The sequence below is a fragment of the Ananas comosus genome, unplaced genomic scaffold (assembly GCF_001540865.1).
Source record: "Ananas comosus cultivar F153 unplaced genomic scaffold, ASM154086v1, whole genome shotgun sequence".
Taxonomy (NCBI): domain Eukaryota; kingdom Viridiplantae; phylum Streptophyta; class Magnoliopsida; order Poales; family Bromeliaceae; genus Ananas; species Ananas comosus.
Genome location: NW_017891619.1, coordinates 1 through 14,745, shown reverse-complemented (window position 1 = coordinate 14,745; position 14,745 = coordinate 1). Strand labels below are relative to the sequence as shown.

Below are 14,745 nucleotides of genomic sequence, written 5' to 3'. Positions count from 1 at the left end.
TAATAACTTAATTGCATTTGGGAGTTGAATGTAAAGTAAATGTATTATTGTGAATGCATGTAATAACATAGGATGTGTTATGTTGTGATACTTTCCTTATGCAATCATGTTTGATATCTGTTCCTGGTTGGAACCCTTGTAATGTTCATTGTATTGATTGCGACGCCTAGGACGTACAGGGGAAACTCTGTCCGTTCGGCGGTCTGTCGACGTGCCCGAACTCGGCCAAATAGGCGGGGCTCGGGGCGTGACAGGTAAAGTGGTATCAGAGCATAAAGTAGAGAATGGGCAATGGTTTAGATGGACCTAGGAGAACCTAGGATCGTAAACCATAGGAGAATAAGGCTCGTGAGAGACGAGGACTTGTGACTTATGGCGAAAGGTTCATTGATTGGGTTTTGTTGAAACCTCTATGACGGATATTAGAGGTAGACTCGAGGTGTGGTTTATTCTCAACCGAGGGTGTTCATGTTGGGTGCACACAACATGAAACTGAGTGATGAGAATAGACGCCCTTGCGTGACTTTCGCCCGATTTGAGTTAATGTTAAATTGTCTCGTGCTTGACCCAGAGGGTTGAGAATTAATTGAGTTGTCGTATTTCAAGGAACGATGGCACCGCGTAGGCGACCTTCGTCTAGATCAACTCGGGATGGGACAGGTGTTTTCCCTGAGCAACCCGAGGCGAGCGGAGATCCGGTGCTTCGCGAGCAGATGAGTACGCTCATGGGCGTAGTGCTGCGACAGGAGGAGCAGATCAAGGAGCTCCATGAGTTGTTAGCACGACAGATTGCGGCGGCTGCGCCGGTAGCAGCGTGCCGTGTATCGACGGGAGTGGCGATGGATTCAGGGGTAGTGGCCTCTGATTCTGTGGAAGTGGAGGCGGAGAAAGAGCGGGCTTTGGCGGCCCTTATGACCTTCAAGAAGTTTGATCCGCCTGTCTTCGATGGAGAGAATGTTGATCCATGGATCGTGGAGATGTGGATTGACTCTATGGAAACGCTCTTTGAGGAGCTGTACGCCTTGGAGCGGGACAAGGTGCCCCTAGCCGTGCACTGTTTGAAGTTGTCGGCAAAAGTGTGGTGGAAAAGCATTCGACGGAATCGATCGCCTAGTCTCCCTCCTATGGCATGGGATGAGTTTCGGGGATTGGTGTTTTCGACTTACTTTCCCGACACTGAAAAGAGAAAGCTTCAGGACAGGTTCAGGAAGCTGCGGCAAGGAGGCCGCTCAGTGGGAGAGTATGAACGGGAATTCTCTCGTATCGTGAATTGTGTCCCGGATGTGGTACGGGATGACAAGGATATGGCCGATTGGTTCCTACATGGACTTCGACCGGAGATTTACGAGAGGGTGCAAATCCTTAGGCTCACGACCTTCACGGAGGTGTTGGATCGAGCGTTGTTGGCAGAGCACGGTGATGCTTTCGTGCGCGAGAAGCACGAGTCTTCTGAGCGTCAGCGGGGAGGGGTGAAGCCACTATCGAGAGATTCGGGTGGACAATCAAGTTCCAAGCGCCACTCGAAGTCGTTCTCTAGCCGATCCTCCCCAGGATGCGTGATTTGTGGTGGTTCCTACTAGGCTCGGCGGTGTGTGCTGCGCGATGGTAGATGCCTTCGTTGCGGGCAGCCGGGCCATGTACGGGACGAGTGTCCGCAAGGGTATAATCAGACCCTGACACGGGCGACGGCCTTTTCCTCCCCAGGACAGCCTACAGGTGTGCTACCTGCGGCATGGCCGGAAGCGCGACCGTTGAGGATGATGCCACCGAGGGGCTCGCGGCGGGCAGCGGGTGACCGTGGATACGCGACCCAGGTGGAGGAACCTACTACTGCTGACACTGTCATGGCAGGTACGAGTTAATTAAGCAAGTATATGCTTCTACCTAATATTGGACTGTTGCATAGCATGCATTTATCATATGGTCAGCAGCTACTATTTACATATTGCATAGTAGGGACCGAGTGGTCGGGTAGGTAGACACCCGAGCATGCTTGCATCGTGAGAGTGTAGCGCCTGCTGGAGCAGGTAGAGAGCCATGCAGCACTAACAAACTGTTAGTGATGGTTCCTGGACAAGAAATGAGACTCGCGGTGAACGTGAAACGGTGAAGCGGCTCTCAAGGCAATGAGAACCAGATTGCGAGAGTTGCGCCGTGACATTGAGGATACCCTTGTAGTTAAAGCATTTCGAATATGGTTCGGTAGATTGAACAGTGAGAGTAGGATCACTATTGAGAAAAAAGTCGGATAGTTATCGAGCACGAGCATATGGGCCTAATAACACCCTGAGTTGAGGTGGGCGAGTAGTGCTCGTGTAGTCGGTGTGCATAGGCGGGTGGCCTACTGCTTGGCTTAGTTGAAACGCTATAGAGGCGTAGAGCGCTCGAGTATAGGTACTCGTAGAGCATGTCGTGTAGGACGACGTTGGCGGGTATTGCTTGGGGACGACCTGTGCCTGGACCATTTGTGGACTGTGGAGTCTGGGCCCATTGGGCAGGTGCAGTCAGCTGTGAGAGACAGCGGTCCGGTACCTATAGGTAGGGCAGAGAGTTGGTCAGGACGGTAGTCCGAGCTTAGACCCGGGTGCGTGGAATGCCACGTGTTGGATCGTGAGATCGAGGATACACCTAGTGTGTTGTGACCCAACCCGAGGACTTGACGTGGTTTGGGGTCTTGGTTGCTCCTGCTTGGAGTGGGTGCGAATTCCCAGGTGAGAATTTCGCTCGAAAATTGAGGATTGGGTCTACTTGCGAGCGGGAAATGCTACGCGTAGTTGAGACACGTTAGGCGATAGACCTACGTAGTGTTTGCGACCGTTGGTCCACCTGTGAAAGCCGACGTAATCGGTTTAGCCAATAACTCTATGGAGGAGTTAGAGTAAGGAAATTACGAGAGTTGGACTTCGCTCAGGATCGACTAATTGTCGAGTGGGAGTGCTTCATGAAAGCCGAAGAAGTCAAATGCACTAAAAGTGCATTGCAATGGAGTCCGCGAGAGCAAATGGTGCAAGAATCTACACTTGGCAGATTTGCTCTCGGGGACCGGTCCCTGGCGGGAGGGACCGGTTCCCGAACGTGGTCTGCGTGAGCTTGCTCTCGGGGACCGGTCCCAGACAGGGAAGGACCGGTTGCCCCGAGGCTGAGGGTCGCGCAGCGCGGGGCAACCGGTCCCAGGTAAGGGAGAGACCGGTCCCCGAGTGCGGCATTTGCCCAGGTAGGCTGGGTTATGTTGGAGGAATTGAGGAACTTGAGGATAATGCTTTATTATGGATTCAAAATCGAGATGCACCGGAGTGGGCCATCTCTTGATAGAGCAAAGATTCAAATATGATTTGAACACTCACGATGAAGCGATGCACAATGATATTGCCTTCAAGCAAGGCTGGTAATCGAATTGTAATACCCTGAGGGGAAGGTAAATGCAAAGAAAAGTTCTTGCATGTCAAGTGGTGAATGGTGTTCAAGCGCGTGGTGTCGTTGAGTTTCAACTTGCGCTACCACCAAGAATGACGGAGACCCGTAATGCACTTTTGGACTTACACACAGCAAATGTGAGTGAATCTAGTCTCACGTCCTCCGTAGTGGACCTTTGGATAGTTCCAATGAGCGAAAGGCCACTCCGAGATGCAAAAGTGCATTGTACACCCTTGTCACCCAATAAAGAGAATTAGAGTGTGAATTGGGTTGAAGTGAGTGAGTTTCGGGGACGAAACTCTTATTAAGGAGGGGAGGATGTAAGGTACCGGACTTCTAAAACTATGAAGTTACGGTGTATATTTAAATGGTTCCGGTGAGGTTGCGGTAGAACGTAACATACCGGATTTTAAATATAAAAGTGAAAATAAATAAAAATAGTATGAGATACTACTTTTATTGGATTTAGAGAAGTGAAATATAAGTTGGGAATGACCTGTGCTGAAATCAGAGCGAAAACAGATGATTTAGAATTTTCTGTAAGAAACGGGACAGATAAATTAGCAGAAAATGCACAGTGTCAGAAAATTATGAAAATTGATGGAGATGTCAGAAATATTTTTATGAGACTAGATTTAAAGTTTCATATTTTTCTGACACCCGTAGAGAGAGAAATCGAATCCGAAAGCTATCTGATAAAGATTGCAGTTCGGTACAGTTTTCAGTGACCAAACGGGGTCGAAACTGAAATATTAAAATTTCTTTGGACTTATTAAGTGAAACCGAACATGCCTGTCAAATTTGAGCTCAAACGGACATCCGGAAGGGCTCCAACGAAATTTATCAGATTTCAAGCTGCCTGGAGTGAATAGTGCCTTGGGGTGCATTATAAAGAAGCTGATGCTTCTTCTTCTTTCTCCTTCAGCCCGAGCACACACCCACGCACGCATGGAGTAGAGAGAGAAACACCTCTACCTCTCTCTAGATATCTCTCTCATCTCTCTAAATCTCTCTCTAAAAATTGGAGGGTTGGTGGAGAAGATGCTTGCGAACGCGTTGGAGGCGACGGATCGGGCTTTCGTGCGGCCGTTGGAGCGGTGTGTTGTCGTCGCGGCGTTCACATTGAGGTAAGCTTTTAGGATTTGGCTTAATCCTTAGTTTTAAGTGTTCTAATAGTCTCTAATGAGCATTCTAAACATGTTTGCTCCATTTGATTTGGATTATTTAGAGGTTAATTCATATTAGGGCTCAAAAATGCAAACTTTCAAAATATGAGGGTTTGATCTAATTTGACCCTTCATAAACCTAATTGCTAGGTAACGAAACGCGTTGGCGAAGACGGATCGGCAATCCGACGAGCCGTTACAAAGTTATTAAAGAAACGGACGTTTAGGCTTCGGGTCCGCCGGGAGGGCCGAGGCGACGTCGTAAAATCATGGAAATGGATTTGAAGCACCGTGGCACGTAACCGAGGACCTATAATTTTCGGGGCTGCGAAGCGGAGCACGGTTGAGGCGCAGTTGCGATATCGGGCCGTGCCGGATACGGGTGCCGCGGGAGGCCGATTGCAAGTGTCGACAAGCAATCGGAACGCGTGTTAAGGTGGGTTGTGCCTACCGAAGCGACTAGGTCGCCCTTTATGTCTAAGAGAAATGTAAATTCATATTGATGCATATAAATGGTAGATGAATGCAAGAGTTAAATGCTAGGCGAATGCATGTTAATTGCTATGCTACGATTACCATAGAATGCATGATGAACATATTATAGAAATGCTAAATAATGCATGCGAGCATATGGTAAAGAATGCATGTTAATGACATAATGTAAATATGCTTGTTAATACATGTATGATGACATGATGAGAATATGCTAGATTACTTGCATATTAACATGTTGTAGATCATGTGAGAAAGATTATGCATGTTGGCATCAAAGAATGCATGCTAGATAAAATGTTGATAGTTATGGGACTCGACATGGACAATTAGGATGTCAAATAGATCGAGTGGCACTTAACCTAGTGTATAAAACATAGGTTGGACATGAATGACAATCAACCTAGTGTATAAAACATAGGTTGAACATGAATGACAATGAACCTAGTGTATAAAACATAGGTTGGACATGAATGACAATGAACCTAGTGTTATTGAACATAGGTCGAGTGGTATCTAACCTAGTGTTAAAGAACATAGGTTATGGATTGAAACTAGAGTTAAGTAAATCTAGGTTATGTGATAGAGACGTTGAACCTAGAGTCAGTTGGACCTAGGGTGAAAAGGACGTTGAACCTAGATAGGTCAATGCTATAGGGTTTGAAACCAACCCTTGAGCTATATGAAATGGATTCCGGAATCCCTAGTGATGTGGCCGCACATGGAGCGGTGGAAATTGTGGTAAAAGAGATGGCAAGCGAATCATAACTGCAGGTATGTGTGGTTCTCCTCGCCTGGCAGTGATTCAACGGGTATGTATGGTTCTCCTCGCCCGGGATGCCATGAGAATAAGCTGGAATTGGGTATGTGTGGTTCTCCTCGCCCATTAGCTTATCGGATGATGCCGCCTAGGTTGACTTGAACCATTGTTGGGTGAGAGCGATGTGGTCGCTGCCAGATGACTAAGTTATGACTTGAACCATTGTTAGGTGAGGTGCGATGAGTTCGCCGCCAGATGGCTAAGTCATGACTTGAGTTGTTGTTGGGTGAGAGCGATGAGTTCGCCGTCAGATGGTTAAGTCAGATCTGCGGTAGGCTGCGACGGCAGCCAGGCTGAGGTGCAGCCAGTGCGCGGACTATCCGCGGATAATTGACTTGAGGCCGAGTTGGGTGGTTAGCTTGATTAGGTTAATGGGAACCTTATAAGCTAGTGATCGAGGCAAGAACCTGAGGTAATAGAGACCTTAGAAGCAAGTTGAACTTGAGTTGAGAACATAAGGTAATGGAAACCTTACAATTGAATGAAATGACCTAAAGTAGCAAAGTAAAAGTAGAATTAACATATCTACTAGTTGTTTATGCAGTTGCATAGTTGCATAATGTTCATATTGCATTTGCGAGGCAAGGTATGGTTTTATTAATTGCATAGTAAAATATCTATCTATCTGTTTATTAAACTAACCTGCAGCTGCCTCTTTGGACCTATTGGTCGAGCTCCTCCCTTGGGTGGCCGTACCCACTGGGAACCATGGAGTTGGTTCTCACCCCACGTTGTTTTGGGGTGTTACAGGTTCGCACGTGAGCGGCGCGGCGGCGCGATGCAAGGGCGTAGCTCCATAGATAGCGCCCTACCCCAGAGACCAGAGATAGCGGTACCCCGAGTCGGCATAGCCTAGGGGTTTGGGTAATGAAAAGAAAATAATGTATCAATTTGTAGTAAGCAAATGATGTAATAACTTAATTGCATTTGGGAGTTGAATGTAAAGTAAATGTATTATTGTGAATGCATGTAATAACATAGGATGTGTTATGTTGTGATACTTTCCTTATGCAATCATGTTTGATATCTGTTCCTGGTTGGAACCCTTGTAATGTTCATTGTATTGATTGCGACGCCTAGGACGTACAGGGGAAACTCTGTCCGTTCGGCGGTCTGTCGACGTGCCCGAACTCGGCCAAATAGGCGGGGCTCGGGGCGTGACAGGTAAAGTGGTATCAGAGCATAAAGTAGAGAATGGGCAATGGTTTAGATGGACCTAGGAGAACCTAGGATCGTAAACCATAGGAGAATAAGGCTCGTGAGAGACGAGGACTTGTGACTTATGGCGAAAGGTTCATTGATTGGGTTTTGTTGAAACCTCTATGACGGATATTAGAGGTAGACTCGAGGTGTGGTTTATTCTCAACCGAGGGTGTTCATGTTGGGTGCACACAACATGAAACTGAGTGATGAGAATAGACGCCCTTGCGTGACTTTCGCCCGATTTGAGTTAATGTTAAATTGTCTCGTGCTTGACCCAGAGGGTTGAGAATTAATTGAGTTGTCGTATTTCAAGGAACGATGGCACCGCGTAGGCGACCTTCGTCTAGATCAACTCGGGATGGGACAGGTGTTTTCCCTGAGCAACCCGAGGCGAGCGGAGATCCGGTGCTTCGCGAGCAGATGAGTACGCTCATGGGCGTAGTGCTGCGACAGGAGGAGCAGATCAAGGAGCTCCATGAGTTGTTAGCACGACAGATTGCGGCGGCTGCGCCGGTAGCAGCGTGCCGTGTATCGACGGGAGTGGCGATGGATTCAGGGGTAGTGGCCTCTGATTCTGTGGAAGTGGAGGCGGAGAAAGAGCGGGCTTTGGCGGCCCTTATGACCTTCAAGAAGTTTGATCCGCCTGTCTTCGATGGAGAGAATGTTGATCCATGGATCGTGGAGATGTGGATTGACTCTATGGAAACGCTCTTTGAGGAGCTGTACGCCTTGGAGCGGGACAAGGTGCCCCTAGCCGTGCACTGTTTGAAGTTGTCGGCAAAAGTGTGGTGGAAAAGCATTCGACGGAATCGATCGCCTAGTCTCCCTCCTATGGCATGGGATGAGTTTCGGGGATTGGTGTTTTCGACTTACTTTCCCGACACTGAAAAGAGAAAGCTTCAGGACAGGTTCAGGAAGCTGCGGCAAGGAGGCCGCTCAGTGGGAGAGTATGAACGGGAATTCTCTCGTATCGTGAATTGTGTCCCGGATGTGGTACGGGATGACAAGGATATGGCCGATTGGTTCCTACATGGACTTCGACCGGAGATTTACGAGAGGGTGCAAATCCTTAGGCTCACGACCTTCACGGAGGTGTTGGATCGAGCGTTGTTGGCAGAGCACGGTGATGCTTTCGTGCGCGAGAAGCACGAGTCTTCTGAGCGTCAGCGGGGAGGGGTGAAGCCACTATCGAGAGATTCGGGTGGACAATCAAGTTCCAAGCGCCACTCGAAGTCGTTCTCTAGCCGATCCTCCCCAGGATGCGTGATTTGTGGTGGTTCCTACTAGGCTCGGCGGTGTGTGCTGCGCGATGGTAGATGCCTTCGTTGCGGGCAGCCGGGCCATGTACGGGACGAGTGTCCGCAAGGGTATAATCAGACCCTGACACGGGCGACGGCCTTTTCCTCCCCAGGACAGCCTACAGGTGTGCTACCTGCGGCATGGCCGGAAGCGCGACCGTTGAGGATGATGCCACCGAGGGGCTCGCGGCGGGCAGCGGGTGACCGTGGATACGCGACCCAGGTGGAGGAACCTACTACTGCTGACACTGTCATGGCAGGTACGAGTTAATTAAGCAAGTATATGCTTCTACCTAATATTGGACTGTTGCATAGCATGCATTTATCATATGGTCAGCAGCTACTATTTACATATTGCATAGTAGGGACCGAGTGGTCGGGTAGGTAGACACCCGAGCATGCTTGCATCGTGAGAGTGTAGCGCCTGCTGGAGCAGGTAGAGAGCCATGCAGCACTAACAAACTGTTAGTGATGGTTCCTGGACAAGAAATGAGACTCGCGGTGAACGTGAAACGGTGAAGCGGCTCTCAAGGCAATGAGAACCAGATTGCGAGAGTTGCGCCGTGACATTGAGGATACCCTTGTAGTTAAAGCATTTCGAATATGGTTCGGTAGATTGAACAGTGAGAGTAGGATCACTATTGAGAAAAAAGTCGGATAGTTATCGAGCACGAGCATATGGGCCTAATAACACCCTGAGTTGAGGTGGGCGAGTAGTGCTCGTGTAGTCGGTGTGCATAGGCGGGTGGCCTACTGCTTGGCTTAGTTGAAACGCTATAGAGGCGTAGAGCGCTCGAGTATAGGTACTCGTAGAGCATGTCGTGTAGGACGACGTTGGCGGGTATTGCTTGGGGACGACCTGTGCCTGGACCATTTGTGGACTGTGGAGTCTGGGCCCATTGGGCAGGTGCAGTCAGCTGTGAGAGACAGCGGTCCGGTACCTATAGGTAGGGCAGAGAGTTGGTCAGGACGGTAGTCCGAGCTTAGACCCGGGTGCGTGGAATGCCACGTGTTGGATCGTGAGATCGAGGATACACCTAGTGTGTTGTGACCCAACCCGAGGACTTGACGTGGTTTGGGGTCTTGGTTGCTCCTGCTTGGAGTGGGTGCGAATTCCCAGGTGAGAATTTCGCTCGAAAATTGAGGATTGGGTCTACTTGCGAGCGGGAAATGCTACGCGTAGTTGAGACACGTTAGGCGATAGACCTACGTAGTGTTTGCGACCGTTGGTCCACCTGTGAAAGCCGACGTAATCGGTTTAGCCAATAACTCTATGGAGGAGTTAGAGTAAGGAAATTACGAGAGTTGGACTTCGCTCAGGATCGACTAATTGTCGAGTGGGAGTGCTTCATGAAAGCCGAAGAAGTCAAATGCACTAAAAGTGCATTGCAATGGAGTCCGCGAGAGCAAATGGTGCAAGAATCTACACTTGGCAGATTTGCTCTCGGGGACCGGTCCCTGGCGGGAGGGACCGGTTCCCGAACGTGGTCTGCGTGAGCTTGCTCTCGGGGACCGGTCCCAGACAGGGAAGGACCGGTTGCCCCGAGGCTGAGGGTCGCGCAGCGCGGGGCAACCGGTCCCAGGTAAGGGAGAGACCGGTCCCCGAGTGCGGCATTTGCCCAGGTAGGCTGGGTTATGTTGGAGGAATTGAGGAACTTGAGGATAATGCTTTATTATGGATTCAAAATCGAGATGCACCGGAGTGGGCCATCTCTTGATAGAGCAAAGATTCAAATATGATTTGAACACTCACGATGAAGCGATGCACAATGATATTGCCTTCAAGCAAGGCTGGTAATCGAATTGTAATACCCTGAGGGGAAGGTAAATGCAAAGAAAAGTTCTTGCATGTCAAGTGGTGAATGGTGTTCAAGCGCGTGGTGTCGTTGAGTTTCAACTTGCGCTACCACCAAGAATGACGGAGACCCGTAATGCACTTTTGGACTTACACACAGCAAATGTGAGTGAATCTAGTCTCACGTCCTCCGTAGTGGACCTTTGGATAGTTCCAATGAGCGAAAGGCCACTCCGAGATGCAAAAGTGCATTGTACACCCTTGTCACCCAATAAAGAGAATTAGAGTGTGAATTGGGTTGAAGTGAGTGAGTTTCGGGGACGAAACTCTTATTAAGGAGGGGAGGATGTAAGGTACCGGACTTCTAAAACTATGAAGTTACGGTGTATATTTAAATGGTTCCGGTGAGGTTGCGGTAGAACGTAACATACCGGATTTTAAATATAAAAGTGAAAATAAATAAAAATAGTATGAGATACTACTTTTATTGGATTTAGAGAAGTGAAATATAAGTTGGGAATGACCTGTGCTGAAATCAGAGCGAAAACAGATGATTTAGAATTTTCTGTAAGAAACGGGACAGATAAATTAGCAGAAAATGCACAGTGTCAGAAAATTATGAAAATTGATGGAGATGTCAGAAATATTTTTATGAGACTAGATTTAAAGTTTCATATTTTTCTGACACCCGTAGAGAGAGAAATCGAATCCGAAAGCTATCTGATAAAGATTGCAGTTCGGTACAGTTTTCAGTGACCAAACGGGGTTGAAACTGAAATATTAAAATTTCTTTGGACTTATTAAGTGAAACCGAACATGCCTGTCAAATTTGAGCTCAAACGGACATCCGGAAGGGCTCCAACGAAATTTATCAGATTTCAAGCTGCCTGGAGTGAATAGTGCCTTGGGGTGCATTATAAAGAAGCTGATGCTTCTTCTTCTTTCTCCTTCAGCCCGAGCACACACCCACGCACGCATGGAGTAGAGAGAGAAACACCTCTATCTCTCTCTAGATATCTCTCTCATCTCTCTAAATCTCTCTCTAAAAATTGGAGGGTTGGTGGAGAAGATGCTTGCGAACGCGTTGGAGGCGACGGATCGGGCTTTCGTGCGGCCGTTGGAGCGGTGTGTTGTCGTCGCGGCGTTCACATTGAGGTAAGCTTTTAGGATTTGGCTTAATCCTTAGTTTTAAGTGTTCTAATAGCCTCTAATGAGCATTCTAAACATGTTTGCTCCATTTGATTTGGATTATTTAGAGGTTAATTCATATTAGGGCTCAAAAATGCAAACTTTCAAAATATGAGGGTTTGATCTCATTTGACCCTTCATAAACCTAATTGCTAGGTAACGAAACGCGTTGGCGAAGACGGATCGGCAATCCGACGAGCCGTTACAAAGTTATTAAAGAAACGGACGTTTAGGCTTCGGGTCCGCCGGGAGGGCCGAGGCGACGTCGTAAAATCATGGAAATGGATTTGAAGCACCGTGGCACGTAACCGAGGACCTATAATTTTCGGGGCTGCGAAGCGGAGCACGGTTGAGGCGCAGTTGCGATATCGGGCCGTGCCGGATACGGGTGCCGCGGGAGGCCGATTGCAAGTGTCGACAAGCAATCGGAACGCGTGTTAAGGTGGGTTGTGCCTACCGAAGCGACTAGGTCGCCCTTTATGTCTAAGAGAAATGTAAATTCATATTGATGCATATAAATGGTAGATGAATGCAAGAGTTAAATGCTAGGCGAATGCATGTTAATTGCTATGCTACGACTACCATAGAATGCATGATGAACATATTATAGAAATGCTAAATAATGCATGCGAGCATATGGTAAAGAATGCATGTTAATGACATAATGTAAATATGCTTGTTAATACATGTATGATGACATGATGAGAATATGCTAGATTACTTGCATATTAACATGTTGTAGATCATGTGAGAAAGATTATGCATGTTGGCATCAAAGAATGCATGCTAGATAAAATGTTGATAGTTATGGGACTCGACATGGACAATTAGGATGTCAAATAGATCGAGTGGCACTTAACCTAGTGTATAAAACATAGGTTGGACATGAATGACAATGAACCTAGTGTATAAAACATAGGTTGAACATGAATGACAATGAACCTAGTGTATAAAACATAGGTTGGACATGAATGACAATGAACCTAGTGTTATTGAACATAGGTCGAGTGGCATCTAACCTAGTGTTAAAGAACATAGGTTATGGATTGAACCTAGAGTTAAGTAAATCTAGGTTATGTGATAGAGACGTTGAACCTAGAGTCAGTTGGGCCTAGGGTGAAAAGGACGTTGGACCTAGATAGGTCAATGCTATAGGGTTTGAAACCAACCCTTGAGCTATATGAAATGGATTCCGAAATCCCTAGTGATGTGGCCGCACATGGAGCGGTGGAAATTGTGGTAAAAGAGATGGCAAGCGAATCATAACTGCAGGTATGTGTGGTTCTCCTCGCCTGGCAGTGATTCAACGGGTATGTGTGGTTCTCCTCACCCGGGATGCCATGAGAATAAGCTGAAATTGGGTATGTGTGGTTCTCCTCGCCCTTTAGCTTATCGGATGATGCCGCCTAGGTTGACTTGAACCATTGTTGGGTAAGAGCGATATAGTCGCTGCCAGATGACTAAGTTATGACTTGAACCATTGTTGGGTGAGGTGCGATGAGTTCGCCGCCAGATGGCTAAGTCATGACTTGAGTTGTTGTTGGGTGAGAGCGATGAGTTCGCCGCCAGTTGGTTAAGTTAGATCTGCGGTAGGCTGCGACGGCAGCCAGGCTGAGGTGCAGCCAGTGCGCGGACTATCCGCGGATGATTGACTCGAGGCCGAGTCGGGTGGTTAGCTTGATTAGGTTAATGGGAACCTTATAAGCTAGTGATCGAGGCAAGAACCTGAGGTAATAGAGACCTTAGAAGCAAGTTGAACTTGAGTTGAGAACATAAGGTAATGGAAACCTTACAATCGAATGAAATGACCTAAAGTAGCAAGGTAAAAGTAGAATTAACATATCTACTAGTTATTTATGCAGTTGCATAGTTGTATAATGTTCATATTGCATTTGCGAGGCAAGGTACGGTTTTATTAATTGCATAGTCAAATATCTATCTATCTGTTTATTAAACTAACCTGCAGTTGCCTCCTTGGACCTATTGGTCGAGCTCCTCCCTTGGGTGGCCGTACCCACTGGGAACCATGGAGTTGGTTCTCACCCCACGTTGTTTTGGGGTGTTACAGGTTCGCACGTGAGCGGCGCGGTGGCGCGACTGCAAGGGCGTAGCTCCATAGATAGCCGCGGCCCTACTCCACCATGAACCAGCAGATAGGTCCGAGATCGGCATGAGCCTAGGGGTTTGGGTAATTGAAAGAAAACAATGTATGAATTTGTTAGTAAGCAAATGATGTAATAACTTAATTCATTTGGAGTTGAATGTAAAGTAAATGTATATTGTGAATGCATGTAATAACATAGATGTGTTATGTTGTGATACTTTGCCTTATGCAATCATGTTTGATATCTGTTCCTGGTTGGAACCCTTGTAATTTCATTGTATTGATTGCGACGCCTAGGACTACAGGGAAACTCTGTCCGTTTCGGCGGTTCTGTCGACCGTGCCGACTCGGCCAAAATAGGGGGGCCTCGGGGCGTCACATGTAGGGAGAGGTTGAAGTGAGACATGAGAAGGGAAGAGTGGTGTTGGCATATAAGCCATCTAGAGTAACAAAATCCAAGAGGCCCTCACAAACCCAATCATCTGCTCAGCACCGGTCTGTGATTTTCGCCAGAGGGACCGGTCTCTCCCCAGCAGGGAACCATGTTCATCGCTGGCGAACCCGAAAAACCAACGTCGGGAACGCGGTCTCTCCCTGCGCGCGACCCGGTCTCTCGTCTCTCGCGAAGGCGCCTCCGGGACCAGTCTGCGCGCCAGGCGGTTGCTCAGGGCTGCCGCAACACGTTCACTGGGACCGCTCTCTCTTCCAGGGACCGTCTCCGAGAGTAAAAGCTCTCAGCACTTATCCAGAATTCTAGTTTTCGCACTTTTTAGGTGAAAAACATTCTACAACCCCAACCAAGTGTGGGAAAGCTCGAAATCCCTCCAAACACTCGAACTTCGCAAATTTGCAAAGGCCGTGTGCTACCATCACCCCTCCTAAAAGGAGTTTTACGTCGCGAAACTACGAAAGGGACAAATACCATTCAACCGTTCCATCTGAAAAAGATGGGGATCGTGCTCACCATGCAGTGCGCTCTCAGCAGCTCCCAAGTGGCTCGCGCTCGTTGTGATTGCTCCAAAGCACTTTTTTTTCACGTAAGGAATTTCTGTTCGAATCTTTCACGCTTCTGCGAGCCACAATCCTCAAAGGGTTGCTCTCAAAGCTCAAATCATCCTCAGTCTCCAAAGGCTAAGCGTCCAACTAACATGAGCCAGGTCGGATGTACTGTACCGAGGACTCGATAATAAATTACATTGTGTACACGACCCGATAGTTGCGCGGTAGACGCGATCCGATACGCTACGCTATCGCTCATCCAAACT

The 14,745-nt window shown here is 47.9% G+C and overlaps 2 protein-coding genes across 2 annotated transcripts; both read left to right on the top strand.

Annotated features, from left to right (window-relative positions):
* Positions 1-611: 611 nt before the first annotated feature.
* Positions 612-6,686, top strand: LOC109705031. The gene is made up of 2 exons (XM_020225795.1): positions 612-1,851; positions 6,643-6,686. Exon 1 carries the CDS (start codon positions 612-614, stop codon positions 1,578-1,580), a length of 969 nt encoding a protein of 322 aa, XP_020081384.1. The 3' UTR covers positions 1,581-1,851; positions 6,643-6,686.
* A 727-nt stretch (positions 6,687-7,413) lies between these two features.
* LOC109705030 lies at positions 7,414-13,465 on the top strand. The gene is made up of 2 exons (XM_020225794.1): positions 7,414-8,653; positions 13,445-13,465. Exon 1 carries the CDS (start codon positions 7,414-7,416, stop codon positions 8,380-8,382), a length of 969 nt encoding a protein of 322 aa, XP_020081383.1. The 3' UTR covers positions 8,383-8,653; positions 13,445-13,465.
* The last annotated feature ends 1,280 nt before the right edge of the window (positions 13,466-14,745 follow it).

Excerpts from the sequence above, each read along its gene's own strand:
- LOC109705030 (XM_020225794.1), top strand. The coding sequence starts at position 7,414 with ATGGCACCGCGTAGGCGACCTTCGTCTAGATCAACTCGGGATGGGACA.
- LOC109705031 (XM_020225795.1), top strand. The coding sequence starts at position 612 with ATGGCACCGCGTAGGCGACCTTCGTCTAGATCAACTCGGGATGGGACA.